The sequence below is a fragment of the Diplotaxodon limnothrissa genome, linkage group LG3 (genome assembly GCF_057381915.1).
Source record: "Diplotaxodon limnothrissa isolate DT_005_m linkage group LG3, D_limnothrissa_male_GT1.1, whole genome shotgun sequence".
NCBI classification, from domain to species: domain Eukaryota; kingdom Metazoa; phylum Chordata; class Actinopteri; order Cichliformes; family Cichlidae; genus Diplotaxodon; species Diplotaxodon limnothrissa.
The window spans coordinates 59,392,374-59,416,807 of record NC_140598.1 but is presented as its reverse complement, the minus strand read 5'-3'; the positions used below and the strand labels follow the sequence as shown (position 1 = coordinate 59,416,807).

Genomic DNA, 24,434 nt, shown 5'->3' with positions numbered 1-24,434 from the left:
GTCGTTAGAGTAGCCATGATTCAGCCGAGTCGGATTTATGTAACCAGTGCAGCCATTAATTCTGTGAAAAGGTCTCTGTTTAAAATAAATAAACCTCTAGTGTTTGTCCCTTTGTGTTATAGTGAAGTGTGAGAGGTCCCGCTTATTATCAACATAGGTATTTAAGTTCTCCAGTCAGTGGAGTTCGGTATTAAAGCAGACCAGCGTAAAGCACCTGTAGCTAAAGGCCAGTAGCATCACATGGATGTACTACATACACATAGAACACCATCAATTTAATTTGTAGCAATTTTTTTGCCAAATTTGTTACCCGTCTGGTACCTCTGAGATAACATTAACATAATGGCATTATGTTTGGGTTATTAGTTTGTCAGGTAGGTTGTGTGTGCGTGTGTGTGTGTGATACATTGATTTCAGTTGGACCTGAGCATGAACAGTCTGTTTTGGTCTGCAGAAAATACTTTTCTGGCAATGATTCAACACAGTCTGAGGAACAGAAAGAGACTGTGAGCATACTTTGCATGTGGTTGGGCTTAAATTCTGCCAAAGTCTTAACAACATGTATCACATGTCTTGATTGTATGTGATTGGTGACTGAATCTTTTTGAGTCTCTGTAAATAATATATAGACGGCAGGATTTTTTAGACTACACTTGGGTGCATAGTTGCTTTAGTATTTTCATTTATTTGAGAACAAAAGTCTGGATAGAGCAAATAAGGATCTGGCTGTGTGTGCTGCCTTACGTGTTCCACGTCTTAGATGTATTCCAGTATTGAAGGCAAACGCCAAGGTTTTCTTTTCACATACGTTCATAAATAATCGAGGTAGTAATGCATTGCTTTCAGAGCTTGTGCATGTTCTCAGTGAATGTGTGACCATAAGAAATGCGCAGGAGAGAGATGACGTCCTTCTGAGGCAGTCTATTACTCATTTCCATGACTGGCCCTGATTTATCTGCTTTCTGTGCCACATACAAAGATGTCACCTTGTTATGCTCAACTGGAACAGCATATATGCTGTGTGATTTCCTTTTTTCACACTTTGATTCAAGGTTCTTCTGTCATTATGGTGTCAGTGGAGACTGAGCTTATGGCATCTGCCCACTTTCAAAAGTTAAAAATTCCCTTGGAATTTCTTTAATTTAGGCTTAAGTGAAATAAAAGGTCAATATTTTAATTGAAAACTGTGGTAAACATACTGGCTCGGGGGGCTTGTGACAGCATACCAAGTGCACATTTTAATTTGGCACGTTGCAGTTACATGATGCAGAAGCTGTGACAGCGAGACACCCAGTTATGAAGGACATCAGTAATTAAATTCAGGAGATGGCCAGATTTTTCCAGGGCTGCACATAAACTGTCACCAAATTCCTTGGGAGTCAACCCACTTACGCATTTAGCAAAAAGAAGAGAAAAGTAGGAAGATGCTTTAGAGACATCGAGTCTTTAAAACTGGTGACAAAGTTGTGAAGTTTGTTTCTGTGTCAAGTGATTGAAAGCTGGATTTATTTCCCCCCTTTGAAGTTGGTGTTCATTTCTGACCTCCCCACAAACTTTGTATAGAGAATTAATTAAAAAGGGTCTTTTTAGGGGTCGTGAAGGACCCTCCGGCCTCATCTGGTAATGCTTGGACACACGATGCAATTCTTAAAACATGTTTGTCTTTTGTTTTGTTTCTTTGAAGTATTGAAATAGGTGTTGGCGAATGACCTTGTTTTTACTTCACTTCCCCCTGTCTCACTTCTTTCCGTCTTCATTCATCCATGCAGCTTGACTTCAAACATTAACATGGAACATACATTTTCATCTCTCCCCAACTCCATGTGTTATTCTGTCTCGTTCCCTTCATTGCTCTCCTTACCTCTCTGTGTTTCTGCCTCTCCATCTGCTCCTCTCCAACTCCAATTGGTACGATATCAGTTGGAGCTCAGATATTGCCTTCACTTTTGGTCTGTTTCTGGCAGGCAGTGTTGTCTCAATGTTTCCTCTCCATAGATCAGATTCAGGTGCGTTCGTGCTGACTTATAAGTCTATATGTAAGCCTAGGCTGCCAAAATGCAAAAGAGTTTAACCAGGTAGCAGCAGGACTGAGTTTGACGAAGGTGATGAAAGGTTTGAGGTGAAGGGGTTGTGAGTGAGCCTCGGTTGAGGAGTCTGTAAAGTGGGAATTGAGAGTAGAGTGGATAAAAGGGAAAACGGACTTAATGGTAAATGGTTTGGAGAGTGTTTTGAAGAGGTTTCATTGTTATTACAAAAGCAAGCTAACTGTGAAATCTGGAATAGGGTCCACTTACGGAGGCTGAGAAATTGAACCATTTCTGTGTTAAAATCCCTAAATGAGTTGAAGGTATCAAGGATCTTGTTCAGTTGTTTGTTTGAAACTAAGGCCCAAAATCAAAGTCATTTCACGTCTGTTTCTGCACTTTACACTCCCCTGCTGCAATGTACCACGTCTTTAAAAACACAGTATTGTCAACAGCGGGAAGCTGACCAACCGATATTAGTTTATATTACTTTCAATTTTAAAGGAACAGTCGGCCGATTTTGTATTTTTACTTGAAAGTTAGAAGTTGCACTTTTAATTAGTGTGTAAGTATGTCTTCCAACAATCGATGCATTGTTATAAACTCAAAATTAAGCAATTAAAAATGCACAGGTGCGAACGCAGATTTTTTTTGAAGCCGCCATTTGCCCCACCGTCTTTACTTCAGGGGCAGAGGTTCGGCCAGTTGTGTTTATATATGTGGCCACATCCATAGCACTCCTGCTGCGGAGGCAAATGTGAGCTTGGGAGCTACGATTGATCAAACCTGTGACTTTGTTTCCTTTACCAAAGAAGTGAAAACACATTAAATCATGTTTCTGCTTTGGCACTTTTTATAATTAAAATTGTTATTGCTGAAAAAAAAGAGAGCTGTGCAACACAAATGTTTGATGAATTTGCTCTTTTTGTATAGTAAAGTGTCTTTTTGTTGTTATTGCTTGAGAGGGATTTCTCCAGTCTCTGAGTTCAGTGGTGTAAAGCTTGTCCACATGATAAATTGCAAAGCTCTCACACTGAAACTCTGTGATCTCCCAACAGTTGGATAAAACCATTTCAGTAAAACCACTGATGTGTTGTTATATGTGTAGACGTCTTAAATCAATGTTCAAATGGGCTCTCTGGACTCATTTTTTTCGTGCTCTTCACTTATTACTGTTTTAAGGTGGCATATCGACTTGGTCAAGTGAAACTTTTCAGCTCATTTGTTTGTGCCAACCGCACTGTAGTTTTATGACTCAGTTCTCTACAATCTTTACATAAGCTATTGTTGCAATTGAAGAGAAATATACCATTGATCTATGCTTCAGAGTGAATGGAGGATAATCTGAGAGAGGCACTTTGAGCATTTGGAAAAGAAGGTAGAGATCACATTAAAGGATACTTTCTTTCAGAGTTTGCAGTAACGACTGAACAAATTGTGAGGGTAAAAGGAGGGAAGATGGTGAAAAGTGGCATTGTTTGATTGTGGAAATATTATAAGGAAGATAGTATTAAGCAAAAAGCCTTCATTTTAGCTTGTGTGCACATGTGCATTTACTGATTAACAGGAATCCCAAGGAAAAAAGGAGGATAAAGCTGGATTATTGCATAAGGAACAAGATGACAGCCCACACAAGTGTACAAGACAACAGAGAACCGTGTGTGTGTGTGTGTGAAACCATTTAAGCACTTAAATTATTTGTATGTCTTGTGTGCATGAAAGAAAACGAGTTAAGATGGAGATAAAATGACGTGGTGAAAGAGTGAGAGAATTTTTCCTGTTGTACAGCGCCCTGAGCTGAAAGAAGCTGCCACCTTCGGTTTAATTATTTATGTGGTACTTGGCCTTCCATTCAAATCTGCCTGTATAGTCTCTCATACTTTTTCTTTTTCTGGCTGCAAAATCTTTAGAGATGCTGTTTTTGTTCGAGCCCATGCTGAGCGAGTGGATGGTCTCTGTGGCATTTTGCTTTGGCAAAATTCTGCTGATATTTAAATGCTTGAAGCCACCGTCAATGCAGTGATCACATACTGCGTCTTCATATATTGACAAAGGCACAGCGCGAGAGTTCACAAGCCCTCGTTAACAGATAGCAGACAAAAGTAAATATAGAAATGCCACTACACTGGTTTAATTTGGGAAGGGGGTGGGGGGGCGCAGAGTGGAAATGTTTTGTTTCTGATAGTGTCCTGGAATTTATATTTCCTTTTTTTTTTCCCCCTCTCCCATTTGTATTTTCCCATTGAAACTACTTGTCTGACTGGTTCCAATATCCACTGAGTCGTTTGGCTTCCAGTCCAACTACATATCCCATGTATATATATTTGTTCAGTAAAGTGTAACGGTAAGCATCTGTCTTCCTGCCCATTTGATTAGTCTCCTGACACAGGCAGCGTAGAGTTGTTTACAGTTAAAAAAAATCTATTTCAAAACAATATTGGTATCAGATTTCTCTGCATGAATGTGTTTTTATAGCCGCATTTCTTATTGCTGTCCAGCATATATTAAAGCCTGTAGCAAAGATTTATGTATTCAAACATAAATCTTTTATTAAATACATCAGTGTTTCTTTGTGTGGGTCCAGTTAAGTGAGACTGTGCAGGCAGTCTTCAGTGTTGCAGGAGGCTGCAGCTGTATGGCAAGATTGTTATGACAAATATGTGGTATAATGCTGTGAGGTTACGTGTCTGAACTGGAGAAAATGAACACAGGCAAAGTGTGTAGGTTTGCATGTGAGGCAAAACTGTTTTTAATCTAACTTCCACTTTGATATCCAATCTGGATTTGATGACAATCTGTTGGGGATTTGACCTACTTTGGTACAAATTAAATTGACAGTATCCGAAAAGGGAATTTTGTTGCAGGTGCTGACCAGACCGTTGCCCTCCTTTTCCCTCCTGGTGGCGTTTCGTCCAGGATGGCACATCCGTATGTGGTGTTGCAAGGAGTTTTGATGTGTCTCAAGAGTGTGGAAGAGATGCTGTGAGATGGGCTCTTACATTATGAGAGAGAGCGAGACGACTCAGCAGGATGGCCAGTATCTGCTCCTCTTTGTGAGGAGGAACAGAGGGTCCCAGCATGTTTCTGACCACACTATGAGAACTGGACTCCATGAGGTGGCGTGAGGGCCCGGCATCCTGTTGTGGGATCTTAGTTCTGAATTTGCCAGAAAACGCCAAAACTGGCAGGCTCACTACAGGTGCCTCGTTCTCTTCGGAGATCAGAGCAGATTCACACTGAGCATGTATGATAGATGTGAAGGAGTCTGAAGAAGCAGAGTGTGGCTAAAGTCGTGTTATCATCCAGCATGACTGGTTTTGACAGAGGGTTAGAGAGAGCCTGGGGAAGCATATACTTGGAGGATCAAGGACGGTAGCCTGCGTGCTGTTAGGTACCAGGATGAAATTGGAGCTTATGCCGGTTCAAAGGCTTTGGCTTGTGGTGCGCAGAAATATGGTCAGCGTGTATAGGCAGCTCCTGGATGATTACATTGATGTCACTGACTGGCTCTCATGTACCTCTAAGGGGAACCCAAGAATTAGCCTATACAACGTATTGTATCAGTGGACCTGATATTAAAAATCACTGCAGACTGTTAGAGCTCTCTGATGCTCTGATCCAGGTCTGGGAGGAGAGATCCCAGGACACACTCTCACCAGGAGTGTGCTCAGACGTTGAGTGCATACATACTACTGAGCCATATTATGACACAACCTATTTCAGTGTGTGTGTTAATTTTTAAGTTTTTTTGAAGTCTTCTTAGACTCATGTCTTCCCTTTTTCTATTCCAGGAATGTTTAAAAATGGGTTTTAACTTCTGTTTGGACTGGTGCTCTTTGTTGGTACTCGGTAGCTACAGATAAATCTTTTCTTGTGCCAGATTTCTTATGAATCACTTGTATTGTCACTACATGTCATGAGTCTCACTTTGCAGAAAATTACTCCTTCTACTCTTGATCATATTGATATACTGTAGCAGCAAAAACATTGTAACATGCATATGGAGTATTTGCAGTCCTAGTTATCAGAGCTGCATCACCTCTGTGTTTGAGTCATAGCTGTAGTTTGAAAATACATTTTTTTTAATTTTTTTTTATTCCATGTGCACAAGATTTCGGCTACTTAACAGTTCAGTGGTTTTGGTCCTTAATTCATCAAAATGTTTATGTGGGTGAGCAGTCTGCAGCACTCTTGCATTGCAGCCATGGTATTGTAATATGTGTTGAATGTGTTTTGGGATTGTCTTGCTGAATAAGCAACATTGTCCTTGAAGAAAACTCCACGTGCTCCGTATCTTGCACAGTGCACCAGGCACTGTTACGGGCTGCTCCTACATATAGCTGTCAAATCATCAGATCCTGCTTTTAGATTTAATCCAGTGTGATTTCAGTGGTGGTGCCCTCCTGTGCCTCCTCCTTGGAGATGTCCGTGGTCATCCTGAGATCAGGTTCATCAGCACATGTTGATCCAAATGTGAGACTGTATCGCTGTTCGGTGGCCCTAATAGTTTCAGAAACTTTGAGGTTTTTGCATGCCAACAACAAAGCCAGGATGTCAGGAACAGAATTGGCTTCGAGCTAATTACTGATCCGTCTCCCTCCTTTTCATCTTTTCAACCTCTGTATAAAAGAGTTCGCCAAGTACCGTTCTCATTATGCAGTGGGGTGTTGCTGAAACAGGCCCAGATGCCCAGTGAACCTCTGTGAAGACTATAGCCTGAATAAATCAAAAAGCAGCATCAGTTTGAGCATAAGCAATGCTAAGCGCTTTACTTGCCTCTGGGAGATCTAGCTTTTTGATATTAAATAACAGCGTGCAAGAAAAACCTGGACAGTTATCAGACAGCCAGTCACTTGAACATAGCACTCAGTGCAAACAACTGCATTTGTCTTGTGTGTGTGTGTGTGTGTGTGTGTGTGTGTGTGTGTATGCTTGGCCTGCAGCTTTATAGGATGACAGAACAATTTTAAAATATAGCCAGTCCACAATAAGGAAAGATTTAATGAGTAGTGGAAAAGTAAACAGATTGTAGATTTTCCCAGGGGTATTTGCACAGATGAGAGCTGGCAACGGCCTCAAGATGACTGTGGAAACAAACTGCCCTAGAGCCCCATTGGCAATACCGATAAGCCACAGTTGGCAGAGTACAGCCCATCAACAGAACTGTGGGATGGTTTTCTTTTTTCTCTTTGTGAGCAGCAGAAAAAGAAACCTAAGATATATTTGGGTTCGCTTTATTTCTGACTTTCTTTGTCATTTCAATTAGCAGAAAACATCACTGTTCCTGCTTTTTGTGCTTCAGTAAAATATTTCATTTACCACTCACTTTTTTTATTTTTTATTTGGGGGGGGGGGGGGTAAACAATGCAAACAACACTGTAGAGATTGGACAATTTCAAGTAGATATTCCACGTCTTAATTTATCAGGCACTATTGAGAAGATTTGATCAACTTTTTACACAAGCATGGTTGAAACTTGGTCTAATATGTGCAGAGTAGCTTGTAAATTGTAAAATAAAAGTCTAAACATTTGAGATCTACTTGAGCAACACTTGAAGTGCTGATGACCAGCCCCATATCAAAGGGGAGATCCTTGAAATAGGATATTGCTCTCTGCAGGCAGTCGTTCTCCACTTGGTCTCCAGTTGAGTTGAAACAAATCAAAACTCCTCCTTGGTGGAGGACATCCAATGAATAAGTCATTCTTTGAAATATTAAATTCAAATTGAAAAATGCATCAATACTCATGGTATTTATTTAGTATTCAGCTTGATGATCAGATGTATTGATGTCTAAATTGCAGTTTCACATCTTTTACTTCCCTGCTGCGGCACTTAACTTGGCTTAAATGTTGCTTCTACATGTGCTCATTTGGGCTGATTTGGCTTTTTTTCAGTTTTGACACAGATACTGTGGGTTCTTGTCTGTCTTTCTAAGACGCCGTCCAGTTTATAGTGAACCTGCCTACAACCACAATTTCCATCATCGCCAACTTGTCCTTTTTTTTTTCTTTTCTTTTTTTTTTAAACTGTTAAATCCATCAAGTGCAAAAATACTTGCACCAAAATGTGCAGTCCTAATTATTCTAGCTGCATCACCTCTTGTGCCAACTCTCATAACGCTTTGTTAGCACTCCTCTTAGCAAATTCTGCAGCGATTAAATGGTTAACTTTGTTCTACCACAAGTCACTGGTAAAGAAATGGCGTACAGATGTGTTGAGACACCCCTCGTTACTTTATATTTTGCTTCCAAGAAGCGTTAGATTTTTTTATTTTTTTATTTTTTTGTAAGTGAACAGTGCTCAAATTTTCCAAAGGCCTTTCAAAGTTTTTCTTTGAATTTTTAGTTTTCTGTTTATCCACGTAACACTGGAACCTTGTTCATGGGATGAACAGGTCTTGTGTTTATGCATACTACAATTTAATAAAGAGCCAATGTGAAATTCTGTCCTTGGATACACATGATTTGTTCCCATTTCTTTAGTCAAATCTGTAAAAATTGCTATAGCCAATAGTTTTTTAATGCATAAAATAGTATTTTTGCACCAACAGGGTGATTCCCAAAGAACCATTTGCCTAAAAAATGGCACATTTGAACAGACAAACCAGACAAATAGAAGACAAAGTAAGACGTGCCAGGCCTAAAACAAACTATCTACAGCAGATGAAGAGTATCTAAAAGTCACATCCTTGAGAAATGGACACGCCACAGACCTGACACAGGATCTGAGAGCTGCATCAGGCCCGTTAGTTTATCCTTCTGCTGTTCAGTGAAGCCTCAGAAATTGTCTCGGTGGAAGTGTGGCTGTGGAGAAGACTAAAAATTAGTGGCAACAGGTCTTATGGAGCGAGGAATCCAAATTTGAAAGATTTGGTTGAAATCATCATCGGCATATATGGAGTAGGTCAGGAGGGAGGCACATCAGTGAGGGTCTACAGCCATCTTTAAGACATAGTGGGGGTCAGATGTTCCACCATGCAATATAGTCTAGAAAGGTTAAATGCAGAGAGGATTTTCCCCACAGGGATCAATAAAGTATACATATTACATTATTATTTAAATGCCATCAGTCATGGGTCGACCACCGCAGAGCCCGGACCTCAACATTAGTCTCTGGACAGAGAACAGAAGAAAAGGGAGCCACAGCCTACGAAGAGTTCTGAATGTCCTTTAAGAAGCCTGGAGAACTTTGACTAAAAGCTGCCTAAGAGCTCAGGCCATGTTGAATAAAGATGGTCATACTAAATACTGACTTTCAAGCTTTTCATTATGTTCTGTATTTATGTGTTTGCACATTAAATTGCTGCTCTGATTTTCCACTTCCCATGAAAAACAGAGATGAGGCTTGGCTTGACTTTTTTTTTTAATTTTTTTTTTTTTTAAAAACATTACTATCACAAATTTTTTATTTAGTTTTTTTTTTAATGTGGCAGCGAGTTGTTTCACAGGAGAGGGGTCATACTAGATGAAATGTCGAGTTGTGGTGCAAATGATTAATGAAAAAATGTTATTATGAATGTTGACAGCTCTGCACTTCATCTGTTAATATTAGCAGCAGATCACCAGTGTGGCAAAACATTGTTATAATTATAATTTCGACTCCTCTTTCTCCTCCAGCCCTCGAGGGGCTCCATATGCTGTAGTGTTGGACACTCCTCATTCTCCTCTTCACTTCGCCTTCCTCTCTGCTCTCTTGCCAAGTGGTTTGGAACAGTTCAGCCTTTCTCACTCATCTCATGCTCGTTTTCTTCACTCTCATCTCGTTATTTTCCTCTTCTTGTATATCTGGCCTCCATTATTTTCAGTGTATGTTACGTTATGCTGAGGTTTTAGGCACCTGGTAGATGTGATGCTTCAATGTCTGTTGTTTAAATGACAGCCCTGTCAGAAGGAGCAGAATGTTTTAGCTTTTGGTCTTTTAAAGTTAACTTTTATATTTTAAATGAGGGAGTGATGAGAGACATGTGACTAAGCTTGAAAGGCTTCATTTGAATCTAACACACTGTTACATTTCAGTGCACTGAGACACCAGGATACTTTTTCTGCCTGGCTCCTTAATATGCTTTTTTTCAGGGTCTGAATAGATGTGCCTGCACTGGTCATTGATCCCAGCTCAAACAGTGATTGCAGGGACATATACCAGTATTGTCTCTTTCCAAAGTAGTGAAAATACAACCAGTTAATAGCAGTTTCAATAGCAGAAATAACACAAATGTTAGTGCTTCCTGTAAAATATATCGAAGAGGAATAGCTGGGGGGGGGAATGCATTCAGTAGCATTACTAGACCTTGCAGGGTAATACAATAATATCCCTAATGAGAACACTAAATCTTGTATTGGCAAATTATCCAAGTGTATTATCTTGCCAACTGCAGAAAAATCCAATGTAATGAAATCCACAAAAATACTGTGCATATATTGTTTTGCACATTTGTTTATTGTTAATGAACAAATCAGAAATTGCAGAAATTGAGAATTTGTCCTGAGTGTACAGAAAATGTATTATATATTGATAACAGACTATCAATAATGACCTTTTTTCTATATTAAATGTCTCTCTTGTGCAATGACAGACATTTTCCTTCAAAAATATTAACCTGTGCCGTGTTCTTCCTGCCAGGTCTTCCGAAGCGGCGAGGGCATGGGCATCCGTCTGGACAGCGCCTCAGCCTTCCAGGGTGCCGTCATTTCTCCACACTATGACTCATTACTAGTGAAAGTCATCGCCAGCGGAAAGGACCTGAACACAGCAGCTTCCAAGATGAGCCGAGCTCTGGCTGAGTTCAGAGTGAGAGGGGTTAAGGTAGGACATTCGGCCAAGTGCGCTCCAAAGGGTTCCAACTTTGTGCATGTTTTTCCTGGTTTAATTTGCTTTTCTAGCTGTTGTTTGGCTAGTTGAGCTGATGAGGAAACTCGGGAACTAATGAACATTTTGGCATGGGGATTGATTCTTTCACAGCTCGGATATAAATTGAATTCTACTCTGTGTATTGGTGGCTGGCATGGTAAGAGCCCGTCTAAAACTACTCAGGGTAGTTTAGATTAATGGTGTGATGCATTTAAAGCTGAAAGAGAGCGAGTGTGTACTCAGTTGCTGCAGAGTGCCACAGCTAAGAAGTGGTGCGCTTAGTCTTGGACACTTAGCCTGTGTGACCTTTCTGGCTGATTACATGGTTTATGTTGCTCTTTATTTCTTGGCTTTCCGACTGAAAACACACTCTGCCTGTGTCAGAAGGTGCCAGTTGTTGTTGGCTTATAGCAGTTTTGTCACAACAACTTGCACTTGTTAAGGTAGTGCTATCCACCTTTCATAACACTGCAGCCCATACACAGAAACACAAGTGCATTACTGCTGCTGGTGAGGGAGAAACACAAGCCTGGGAGTTTATTTCCCACTTGCAGAACAAAGAGAAAGATGTAAACGATGTGGGGCGATCGTGGCTCAAAAGTTGGCAGTTTGTCTCGTAATCGGAAGGTTGCTGGTTCGAGCCCCGGCTTGGACGGTCTCGGTCGTTGTGTCCTTGGGCAAGACACTTCACCTGTTGCCTACTGGTGGTGGCCAGAGGGCCCGGTGGCGCCAGTCTCCGGCAGCCTCGTCTCTGTCAGTGCGCCCCAGGGTGGCTGTGGCTACAATGTAGCTTGCCATCACGTGTGTGTGTGTGTGTGTGTGTGTGTGTGTGTGGATGACAGGATGTGTAAAGCGCTTTGGGGTCCTTAGGGACTAGTAAAGCGCTATACGGGCTCTTATAGCGCTGTGTTTGCATGTGCGCCTCACACGTTTTTATTAAACCGCGGTGAAACAGATGAAATGTATTTTTAATCCAATTATGACAACTTGCATTTTATTCATTAATAAGAAAACAATTTAAACCCCCTCAATCCATGTGACTGTGATCAGTAACTGCTGAGACGACCATCAAAACATTCCTGTTAAACTTTGTACAATGTTACATTGATAAATGGAAACCTCTATATTTTTTTTATTTATGTGCCAGCATAATAACATTTAGCATTTTATAAACACTAAAAATGGCTAACATGTTATAAAACCAATTAATAGTTGAATTAGACAAGCACAAGATTTTTATTTTTTTTTTGTAATTTGGATTTCCTGTTGCTGTCATCATTCACACATTTCACAGCACATTTAAATGTGCAATTTTCTCTCCTCAATTAAAAATTAACACGATGAGTCTAATCCAACATATACATGCAGCTCAAAACATGTGCCTTTTTCTCCACTGAGAGGTAAATGGTGTTTTTAATCTTTAATCTGGCAACAATGTATAACAGTGTATCAGAGAGCCAAGTCTCTGATGTTTTTGTTGTAAGATTAGGTCGGGCAATAGATGCAAATATTCACTGAAGTGAAAAACTTGATTTGAAATCTTTAGGGTTTTGGTAAGTAGACAAAGTCAGCTTCGTGAATAATTCAGTATCAAAATATCTGATCTTAAGCTGTGGGTAAGAGAAAAGATGCTTTCCAGTTTATTTAAGTTAACATAAACAGAAAATGTCATTAATGATTTCAAAGCAAAAAAGGTTGCAAAGTTTCATTACATCCATAAATCCTCTCTGTGGTCTTTTTCCACCGTACAATGAACATGGCTAAATGCAACAAAAGGTTGAAAATAGGTGAGTTATTTTAGGATAACAAAGTCTACAAGTTTACATTTTATGAAATTTAAATTGGTTCAAGCAAAAAACAAAAACAAAAATGAAAAATCAATTGTAGTTTGTAATTAACCTGGTTGGAAGACAAAGTGCAGCCTTGCTTTTGTGTAACAGTTAGAAAAGTTGCATCAGCTGTGGAAGATGTAGATGAAGCTGTTGGAGCAGCTGGGTAATGGAAAGATTGCAGAAGTTGTTTGGATATACAGAGATGGGCTGGAGATAAATTTATTTTTGTCATCTTATCCTTGAGTAGTCTCTCTTTCCAAGGTTGAATTCATGCGATGGCTGAAATGCAGAATGTTTCGGAGAGGGTTTCAGACATGCATGTGGCCAATCGGTGGATTTGCTCATGCTGAGGTCTTCAGTATTTCATATTTTGAATCATACTTGAAAAAAATCACTTTTTTCGTGTGTGTGTAAAAGGGTTTAATGGAGGGAAATGTGCAATGCTTAGGAATAGTGTATCTGAGCATGTATATCACACATACTTTGAGGTTTGTCCATTTTGGGTTGTTATACTGAGTATAAGACTGAAGTGCTGATACCTGTGTGTATTGCAAAAAAGGTGATCTGAATGTACAGGTTGGACCTAGAGCAGGGCGATATGACCACAACTATTTATCACGATATACATTTGAAAATTTGTGATAAAGATATAACTGACGATATAATTGACACTAGAAAAAACACTTTACAACTCCACAACTTTATTAGTGCAAAATAAACAAAAACAATGTGTTTTCACTTAAACAAGCAGCTGTTTTTTTATGTGCATTAAAGTCGCTGACAGTTTAACCAAAAGGCATTTTCAGTGGAAATCGGCCGACATATCCTCAGCATAACCATGTATAATATCCACAAAACTTAAAGAGGTTATACACACGCACAACACGGTAATATTATGTTGAAGCACAGTACGTATCACTCCGCGAGGCTCCTGCCTATGGTAGCCTTAATGCTCTGACAATCCATCAAGCGGTGCGGCTTCGTAGGTTAGCAAAGTCGTACTAAAACATTTGATAGATTTTCGAGCGCCGTGTACGACATAAAATCATTTCGAGGTCAGTAAACACAACCAGAATTCATACATAAGGCACACGGGATTATAAGGGGCACTGTCGATTTTCAGAAAAATCAAAGGATTGATTTTAAGTGTGCCATATTTTCCAAACAACACTTTAATAACGACGGCCCGCTAGCATGTGCTACCAAAAATAGAGCTTTGTTGTGTATCTGACGGACAAAAGCTAAACCAGTTCCACCACTGAAGTTGCAGCATTTTTACAAACTAATTCTGGTTCATTCGTTTTATTCAACGATCCGCTTTCGCCCTTTTCATTCTCCGTCGCCGCCATACTTTTTCCGCCACGTGCGTATGAACACAAAGGCACCGCGCCTACGTGCTTTACCCATATTCTATTGCGATATTTTGTTTTCTTATCCAACATTATATCGGTATTACCGTGAACGGTATGATATGGCCCAGCCCTAGTTGGACCCCTGGCACAGTGGTGCAGCCAAGTGTGTAAAGTCTTAGGATTGAAACGCTGAATCTGCTGTTAATGCTGGACTGTTTTTGTTATTCCATCTTTCAAGTGGTCCAGTGAAGCCAGAGCTGTGTGGAAATGCCGTTTCTTATGCAGGAATGCCACACATTGATAATAACTCTTATTTATTTATTTAATTTAAGTAATTCAGGGGTGGGCAAACTTTTAGATTCGTGGGCCACATTGAGTTCTAACATTTGACAAAGGGGCCGGAACAGGATCAGATAGAGGGCATGCTTTGAAAACATCACCTCATTGGGGGAAAAATACACATCTTGGGATATGGAGAAAACATGTGCTTTAATTTCCAATGAAAATGAAGAAAAGCGTTACAATAAAATCTCTGACTTCGAAATGAGTCTTTAAACACTGAAAATCAAATAAATGAACATTTTTATTTTAAAGCACTGAAGGTTCTGTTATCCTTCAGGATATCACCATCACTCTCCTTCTGACTCTCTTTTTTTTTTTTCTCAAAAATGGTAGGAGATGCAGATGTACTTGTCCTGTTCCTTTTATTCAATTTGTTTCCCCGGTGCCAAAAGTCAACAACGACCAGTGCAAGAACAAAACAATTGCAGCAAGTCAGTCTGTGAAGCGTTATATTTGATCTGCGCGCACTGTTCATTTTAACAACGTGCGTATCACGGAGAGACACACATTTTAATGGGAGCAGTGTTGTTGGTCTCCTTTTTTAGCCAGCGCATCAAAGTCTGGAGTTAGTTTTGTTGTGGCGATTCTCAGCATGGATCTGAGGTGTAGGTCTGTTAACTTGGATCTGTGGCTGGCTTTGTTGATGTTGATGTTCATGACGCTGAATGTCCGTTCACACACGAAGGTAGAGCCGAACAAAGCCAACATCATCTGCGCTTTTTGCCTTAGATTTGGAAACGCGGCATCATTGAGTGAAGCATAGAAGTCATTTAGTTTCAGAGAGCTGAACTTCTCTTTTAAGGCAGGGTCGGACTGAAGGTCGATGAGTTTGAGCTGAAGCTCCTCTGGAGCTGTTTCAGGGTCTTGTGACAGAGGAAAGGCCACCAATTGGAGTGACTTGTCAATTTTATCGAAATCCAAAAACCGACGGCAGAATTCTCCGTGCAGTGCATCCAGTGACTCACTGTATTTCTTTACTTTTGCTCCGGCCTCTTTCAGCGTGGCTAGTGTAGGAAAATGAGTGAATGACTTGTTCAAAATCTGCCTGGAGAATAAAGCCAGCTTGGATTTGAAGGCTTTCACGTTTGTGTGCATGTCATGCACAAACAGCTCCTTCCCCTGCAGTTTCACGTTGAGCTCATTCAAGTGTGAAAATACGTCTGTAGCAAACGCAAAGTCACACATCCAGCTGTTGTTGCTCAGCTCAGGAAATTCATCAGTCTTCCCCTGCCGCTCCAAAAATACGCCAATCTCCTCTTTGAGCTCCCACACTCGTTGAAACACTTCGCCCAAACTCAACCAGCGAACACAGGAGTGATAAAGCAGGTCCTGGTGATCCGCATCAGTTTCCTCCAGGAACGCAATGAACTGACGGTGCTGAAGTTGACGAGTTTCACCACAGGATTCACAACATGATTCAGCTGTAACACCGATTTACATAGAGATTCCTGGTGGAGGATGCAGTGGGGGAAAATGACATCCTGGTCAGGGTTTTCATCTTTCACTTTATTCTGGATTCTCCTGAGCAGGCCAACGTTTTTTCCCGTTAAATTCGGAGATCCATCTGTGGTGACGTTAACAAGCTTACTCCAGGGAAGCTTCATGTTTTCGATGGCAGCAGACACTCGTTCAAACAAGTCCTCTCCCCGTGTTTGTCCTTTCAGAGACTCCATTGTCAAAAACTCCTCCGTTATTTCAAAAGTTTTGTTGATTCCTCGGATAAAAATGAGGAGCTGAGCAGTGTCTTTGACATCGTTGCTTTCATCCAGTGCTAAAGAATAAAAAGTGAATGACTTCGCCTTTTTGTTTAATATGCTGGTGATATCTTCATCTATTAGTTCTACACGGCTAGTCACTGTCCGCCGTGATAAACTGATTTTCTCAAATTTGTCATTCGTCTCCGGGCACAAAATACAGTGGGGCAAAAAAGTATTTAGTCAGCCATCGATTGTGCAAGTTCCCCCACCTAAAATGATGACAGAGGTCAGTAATTTGCACCAGAGGTACACTTCAACTGTGAGAGACAGAATGTGAAAAAAAAAATCCATGAATCCACATGGTAGGATTTGTAAAGAATTTATTCGTAAATCAGGGTGGAAAATAAGTATTTGGTCAATAACAAAAATACAACTCAATACTTTGTAACATAACCTTCGTTGGCAATAACAGAGGTCAATCGATTACTATAGGTCTTTACCAGGTTTGCACACACTGTAGCTGGTATTTTGGCCCATTCCTCCATGCAGATCTTCTCGAGAGCAGTGACGTTTTGGGGCTGTCGCCGAGCAACACGGACTTTCAACTCCCGCCACAGATTTTCTATGGGGTTGAGGTCTGGAGACTGGCTAGGCCACTCCAGGACTTTCAAATGCTTCTTACGGAGCCACTCCTTTGTTGCCCGGGCGGTGTGTTTTGGATCATTGTCATGTTGGAAGACCCAGCCTCGTTTCATCTTCAAAGTTCTCACTGATGGAAGGAGGTTTTGGCTCAAAATCTCACGATACATGGCCCCATTCATTCTGTCCTTAACACGGATTAGTCGTCCTGTCCCCTTGGCAGGAAAACAGCCCCATAGCATGATGTTTCCACCCCCATGCTTCACAGTAGGTATGGTGTTCTTGGGATGCAACTCAGTATTCCTCTTCCTCCAAACACGACGAGTTGAGTTTATACCAAAAAGTTCTACTTTGGTTTCATCTGACCACATGACATTCTCCCAATCCTCTGCTGTATCATCCATGTGCTCTCTGGCAAACTTCAGACGGGCCTGGACATGCACTGGCTTCAGCAGCGGAACACGTCTGGCACTGCGGGATTTGATTCCCTGCCGTTGTAGTGTGTTACTAATGGTGACCTTTGTTACTTTGGTCCCAGCTCTCTGCAGGTCATTTACCAGGTCCCCCCGTGTGGTTCTGGGATCTTTGCTCACCGTTCTCATGATCATTTTGACCCCACGGGATGAGATCTTGCGTGGAGCCCCAGATCGAGGGAGATTATCAGTGGTCTTGTATGTCTTCCATTTTCTGATGATTGCTCCCACAGTTGATTTTTTCACACCAAGCTGCTTGCCTATTGTAGATTCACTCTTCCCAGTCTGGTGCAGGTCTACAATACTTTTCCTGGTGTCCTTCGAAAGCTCTTTGGTCTTGGCCATGGCGGAGTTTGGAGTCTGACTGTTTGAGGCTGTGGACAGGTGTCTTTTATACAGATGAGTTCAAACAGGTGCCATTCATACAGGTAACGAGTGGGGGACAGAAAAGCTTCTTACAGAAGACGTTACAGGTCTGTGAGAGCCAGAGATTTTCCTTGTTTGAGGTGACCAAATACTTATTTTCCACCCTGATTTACGAATAAATTCTTTACAAATCCTACCATGTGAATTCATGGATTTTTTTTTCACATTCTGTCTCTCACAGTTGAAGTGTACCTCTGGTGCAAATTACTGACCTCTGTCATCATTTTAAGTGGGGGAACTTGCACAATCGGTGGCTGACTAAATACTTTTTTGCCCCACTGTATCTGCTGTCTCTACCATACATTCTTTTAAAAACTCGCCCTCAGACAGTGGTTTGCTGGCCTTAGCTATTTTGAATGAAAGCATAAAACTGGCCTTGGTACTTGACTCTTGAATGGCAGTTTGACTTTGCTGAGCCTTCAAATTAGCTGCCAACTTCTCAGCAGCAGCTTCCCGTTCCTTTGTTGAGAGCTTGCTAGCATAATTAGCGTGCTTTGTGGCAAAGTGACGGCTAATATTATACTGTTTAAAAACCGCCACAGTTTCTTGGCATATCAGGCAAACAGCAGATGATCGGTGTTCAGTGAAAAAATATTTAGTTGTCCACTCCTTTTTGAACACTCAACATTCTCTGTCCACTTTCCTTTTCTTGGGTACGCTCATCTTCATAGAGGGTCGGTGGGTCACAGGGTAAAGTGCAAACGTGGAGTAATAGGCCTGCGCTTCACCTCAAGAAAGCCAATATATCTAGAGTGCGCCATCTAGTGAGGAAACATCAGAATTGCAGGGGAAATAAAACATTAACAAGGTTAATTTATTAAATTTTTTTCAAGTTTGGCGGGCCGGATCAAAACGTTTAACGGGCCGCATGTGGCCCCCGGGCCGTAGTTTGCCCATGCCTGAAGTAATTGTTTGAAAACGGTGCCCAAAACATGCACATAAAAATAAATTATTATGAACAAAAGCTTGGAGTAAATGAAAGCAACACTGAAGCTTGAAGCTTTAGCTTGTTATACTGAGTGTTTAACCTACTTTCAATGGCGATACTTTTTTATAACTAACTTTGATGTAAAACAGAAACAAGGTTATCAGTGTGCAAAGGCTTTTTCTTATGTTGTTAAGAGCTGATGAGGATGGTGTGCGCCACACGTCAGCTACCCAGTGTGACCTTGCTCAGTGCCTTTTACATCTGAGGAGGAATAGCCTTCTTTCTGTTCTGTATCAGCATACTCCTGTAAAAGCTCTGAGCCTCATGGACACCGGCAGAGAATGGGACATTGAACATCACGTAACAAGGCCTGAAATTAAAATTGTTCGTGTAAAGAATGCTGGTGGCGGGCAGGAAACCATGACAACAGTTTTCGTAGAGGTTTTTTGAGGAGAACTGGCAGCTTACTTTTGCTACCGTTCAGTTTTAGGTTTGCTTGCATGGGTGTTTATGTCCCAGGGTTGAAGAATTCAAGGACTCGTTCCTTTAATTATTTCACAAACAAAAACATTCTTCACCAAAGTGTGAACAAAGACTTGCTTTTTCTTCCATACATTGCTTTTACCTGCGTTTAAGACACTGGTTGTCATTTCTCTGATCTGTGTTTTAGCTGCTGCAGGCTCAAATTGTTCTGCTGTGCCATGTTATCAAGGACTCTTCAAATCTTGCTCTTTGCTGATTTCTAAATCACCTTCTGCAATGACCTCTGTTCTATTTATCCTTCATCCTCTTTTCTAGTTTCATACTGGTGAGTGAAATCACCTTGAATTTTTTTTCTCTTAACATGAAACACACTCACACATGCACAGCCCACATGCTGCAGCAGCACCCACCTGATACCACAAGTACTAATCTGTCTTCATATAGACTTTTACAGTAAAAAACAGCAGCGCTTCAATTCCTGTGAATCTGGGTACTCCACTGTTGTGGTTACAGTAGGTCTCAGCGTAACCGCAGCTATGGCAGTCATAGTAGAGTCTCAGCATGTTAAGAGCACTTTTACCTTGGAAATAAAAGTTAAAACTAGAGAGTGCACTCAACAACAAAGTTTGAGCTGCTCAGTTGAAGCGGCTGCCTGCTGTGCTGCGTTGTGTAGAATTGTGTTTGACATTTCAGATGTGTTTACCTTCTGTTTCTCTATACAATCAAATGGACCAATATGATGATCCACTTAAAATAAATCCTCTTGGCATCTTTCTTGGCCTCAAGACAACAATTCTGATGGCTATAGATCCAAACGGGACACAAAAAATAAATAAATAAATAAATAAATAAATTGAAAAAAATTGTATTGTTCGATACATATGCGTACCGAACCGAAAGCACTGTATCGAACGGTTCAATATCGATACGAATATCGTTGCACCCCTACTTTTTATGTATAGCAGGTTTTTTTTTACTTCTGAGTTTCAGTGTGCCGCACCATAAATGTAGACGTAAATCCTCTCATATCAAAAGTGTTAAGACCTTTTTTTAAATGAGCATCATGTACAAATGTAAGCATCTCTGTGTGGCTACGTGTTATAAACTACTGGTGAATATATAGCCTGAAAAGTAAAAAAGTAAATACAAATAAGCATTGGAAAGACTGAGATCCCTGTACCAGATAATTTTTCCTATTTATCAGTTATCTCTTCTTTCTTTGCTTTCATGCTGCTGTTTTAGTAGCTTGAAGATCATGTTGACCAGGTAACAGGATGATCCTTTCTTCCATCTGTTGTGGCCCGAAGTTCCTCCAACAACTACACTTCTTTATTTTTTATTTTTTTGATCCGGGATAATTTAAATAGCATCTACGAAGAGCAGAGAGACAGGAAATCCATCTCATCTGACTTTTCAGTAGGAGGAATAAGTGGTTTAGATTCACTGTGAAACACAAACACACACACTTGCTTTTTGTCACACACAGTCATGCACTCTAAATCTCATGAAATAACACAGTGTCTCCAGGGGCTGGGTTATCTGTCTATCTCCTCTTCATTTCACACCTCTAAACAACCACTTGCACGGTACTTAATCACATGAATAGCTTTGTAATTGTGTGTGTGTCTTAAACAGCGTGCCTTTCATGTTTTTGTGAATCTTGAACACACTTTTGTTTTATAATTAAGCACTAGTCCTGAAAAGCCTAATTTGAGGAAATTCAACAAAAGGTCAAGAACATTGAAATCCAATTACTGCATGGGAATAAAGTCGTGGGGAATGTGGGAATGCTGGATGACTTTAAAGATACTGAGAAAAATATTAAATATATTAAAAAATATAAAAGGCCGTGATGGAAAAGAAAAGTGGACACGTGAAACATTTTTAGTGGTTTGACAAAGTGAAAAAGTCTCCAAACAACTTTAAATCCAACTTTCTCTCATTTTACCTGTTTAATGCTATCTATATATTTAAAATCTAAGTAGTTTTAATTAAGGGTCGGTACACACACTGATGTTTTTACTCTCACACACTTTCAGGAAGCTTTTAGGGTTTAATGATCTATTACTCATACACAAACTCCAGAATCTACTCAACACTCAAGCATAAGTTCCCATTGTATGTAAATCCAACTGATTTATGCATTGCAATAAAGGGTTATATATATATATATATATATATATATATATATATATATATATATATATATATATATATATATATATATATATATATACCCCCCCAGACGGACAAAATGGTGGTGGCTAACCAACCGGACATAGTGGTGGTAGACAAACAGAAGAAGACGGCCGTAGTGATCGATGTAGCGGTTCCGAATGACAGCAATATCAGGAAGAAGGAACACGAGAAGCTGGAGAAATACCAAGGGCTCAGAGAAGAGCTCGAGAGGATGTGGAGGGTGAAGGTAACGGTGGTCCCCGTGGTAATCGGAGCACTAGGTGCGGTGACTCCCAAGCTAGGCGAGTGGCTCCAGCAGATCCCGGGAATAACATCGGAGATCTCTGTCCAGAAGAGCGCAGTCCTGGGAACAGCTAAGATACTGCGCAGGACCCTCAAGCTCCCAGGCCTCTGGTAGAGGACCCGAGCTTGAAGGATAAACCGCCCACAGGGGCGTGCTGGGTGTTTTTTGTTTATATATATATATATATATATATCCTTTAAGACTTTGGCATCTTCATTCTTGTGGCACAGGTGCCTCTGATAGCATTAATTGGAAGTAAACATACGGAGTTATCAATCCTCACTGATGTAATCATTGTCCAAGCGCTGCGTTCTAGATGTTTTTCCCTTCGGCTTTTAATTACAAGTTTCTGGAACACAGGGAAGACGTCAGGAGCTCCAGGTTCATTTGTCATCGGATTGGACTCGACGTCATTGGTTTCCTCACATGCTTTCACTGGCACGCAGCCTCGATTTCACAAAAATCGTTGTCATACAATTTTAGCCGCAGTGGCCATGCATCTGTCTCCCTGTCCTTTTCCCAGGGGCTTCTCTTCTTTCCTCAGAAATTTCCAGCTCTAATTGAAAAGGCATAATGGAACACAGAACTCGATTACTCTCGACCGGCTGGGCGCCTGATTATTCCAGCCACACTGACGAAGAGAATGAAATGCTTTCGTTTCATCTTGAGGGCAGCATTAAACGCAGCAGTAGTTTATTTGCAGGGAAATGTGACAACTGCACCTGCGAATGCACGTCTTTATTTCTTAAATATGTTTGAGAACCTGAAAAACAAACCCCATCCTTCATAAATGTCAGTTTTGCTAATTCTACGCAGAACTGCTTTAAAAAAAGAAACAAAACCCCATAATCTAGAAATCTGCTTTTACATTAAGTGTTGGCACATCTCTTTTGGTTTTCTGAGTTATTTAACAGCTGGGTTTGCTTGTTTCCGTTGCAACATCTGGCAGCCCAGTGGCTCTGAGTGTTTTTTTTAAAGAATGAGCCTGCAGTGTACCTGCTCTGTTCTCTCCCTAATATAAAATTCTGTTACAAGGCTGCACTCGCTCAGCGTTGGTTTGAAAGTATCTGTTGTTCCCGTAAAGCTGAATGGTTTGTCTTGCTAACCGTTCAGCACAGTTCATCAATACGTTCTATAAAATTTACCTCTGACCACATCTTCCTTTGTTGTTTTGATCTTTGTGTTTTTGTGCTAAGTGCCGAGTTGAGCTCCACATTACAATTACCCTTTTTCAAAATTGCACTGTGTCCATACAATAGTGTGTATGCACACTCATTGGTCAAATTATAGCGTTGCTCAGGCCTTACCCTTCAATTCCACTTAGACATGGGGAAAAAAAGGACTGCGGACTTCAGGTGCACTTGATTGCAAGATTTGAGACAAAGTAGCGTGTAATGTTCTTGTTGGCTGTAAAACTAGCCTTGCCCTTAACAGTCCTCCAGTTGAGACATTTACAAAAGGCCTTGTTGAGGCCATACAGAGCCAGAAGGCTGGCAGAGGTGACATGTTTACAGCTGTCTTGGATAAAAACCTTTCACAGTGGCATTTCATCACAAAGTCGACACTTCTAGGGGGATCGATACGGAAGGAGAGGGGGAAGAAAGAGCGGGGGGAAAGCCCAAAGCTTTGGTTGCTGTCCTGTGAGACTGCATTATTCATTAAGCTTGGATTTTTAGTGTTGGGAAGAAGAAACAAAATATTGATTAAAAGTTAGCATTTTAAAGCAAGTTGAAGCTGAATATGTGAAGCTTCAGCTTGATGCAAAGGCCACGTGCCACAGAATAGTTTTTAATTTCTTTAATATATATATATATATATATATATATATATATATATATATATATATATATATATATATATATATATATATATATATATATATATATATAAGCAGCTGGATAGCGTAGTGGTTAGACTACACGCCTTTGGAGCAGAGGGTCGCAAGTTCGATTCCTGCCTGGGGCGTCTGTATCCAGTAAGGGTCCTAAGGCTAGACCCCCTATGCTAAGCAAGCCTACCGCAGACATGAGCGAGACAGATAAATATGAAGGCATGCCGGCTCGGACGTCGCCCGGATCAACAAGGTCCGCGTCAGGTGTTGAGGAACCAGGGCACCCTGACGAAAAGTGGGCTACTGGAACAAGAAGGCATCGGTGGGCAAGGGACGAAAACAGGGCGTTGTTGGAATGCTACTACGCAAGTAACCCCGGCGGAAGGGGCTACATGAATAGGATGAGGGACCTATGGATTCTTCGATACCCAACATCCACAATGACGGCGAAACAACTAGTAGCTCAGTGTTCCAACATTCGAAAGAAGGGACTGCTCTCACAGCTAGAGATTGACGAGGTACAACACAAATGCTACGGCAAGGAGGAGTCAGGACGCCAGGTCAGGGGGGAGATATCATCACCCCCACCCGAGATTGGGTACATAGCCCCAAGTGCGATAGGAGAAGGATCGTTGAGTGCGAGAGGAACTGACCTGAAAAATAGGATCATGGCCAAGCTTGAAACCTGGATCCCCCGTAGCCGGTTACCAAGATTACGTGAAGTACCCTCAGAAGGTCTGCTAGATGATGTTAATGCAGCACTACGGGCAATACCTACAACCACGATTACCGACACTAACAAGCTGATCTACAATACGGCAGCAGTGATCAGTGAGATGCTTGGCTACAAGTTGAACAGCCACAAGGGGCAGTACCCTCCATGGAGAAGGAGGCTAGAGGGCAAGATCAAAGTAGCACGGAGAGAGGTTAGCCAACTAACGGAGTTGCAGAAAGGTGCGACGAATAAGGTGCCTAAGAAATACAGCAAGCTGTCCATACCTGAGGCCTTGGAAACTGCCAAGCAAAGACTCACAGCCTTGGCCAGCCGCTTGAGGAGGTACACCAGAGAGATAGAA

General features: G+C 41.0%; 1 protein-coding gene and 1 pseudogene across 1 annotated transcript in view; one reads left to right on the top strand and one right to left on the bottom strand.

Annotated features, from left to right (window-relative positions):
- The window catches only part of pcxb (pyruvate carboxylase b), a 313,827-nt gene that overhangs the window by 154,326 nt on the left and 135,067 nt on the right, over window positions 1-24,434 (top strand). The window contains exon 12 of the mRNA XM_085349662.1: window positions 10,646-10,828. Coding sequence (XP_085205788.1) covers window positions 10,646-10,828 — 183 coding nt within the window. The remainder of the gene's footprint in view (window positions 1-10,645; window positions 10,829-24,434) is intronic.
- Window positions 14,910-16,072, bottom strand: LOC146636697 (general transcription factor II-I repeat domain-containing protein 2A-like; annotated as a pseudogene).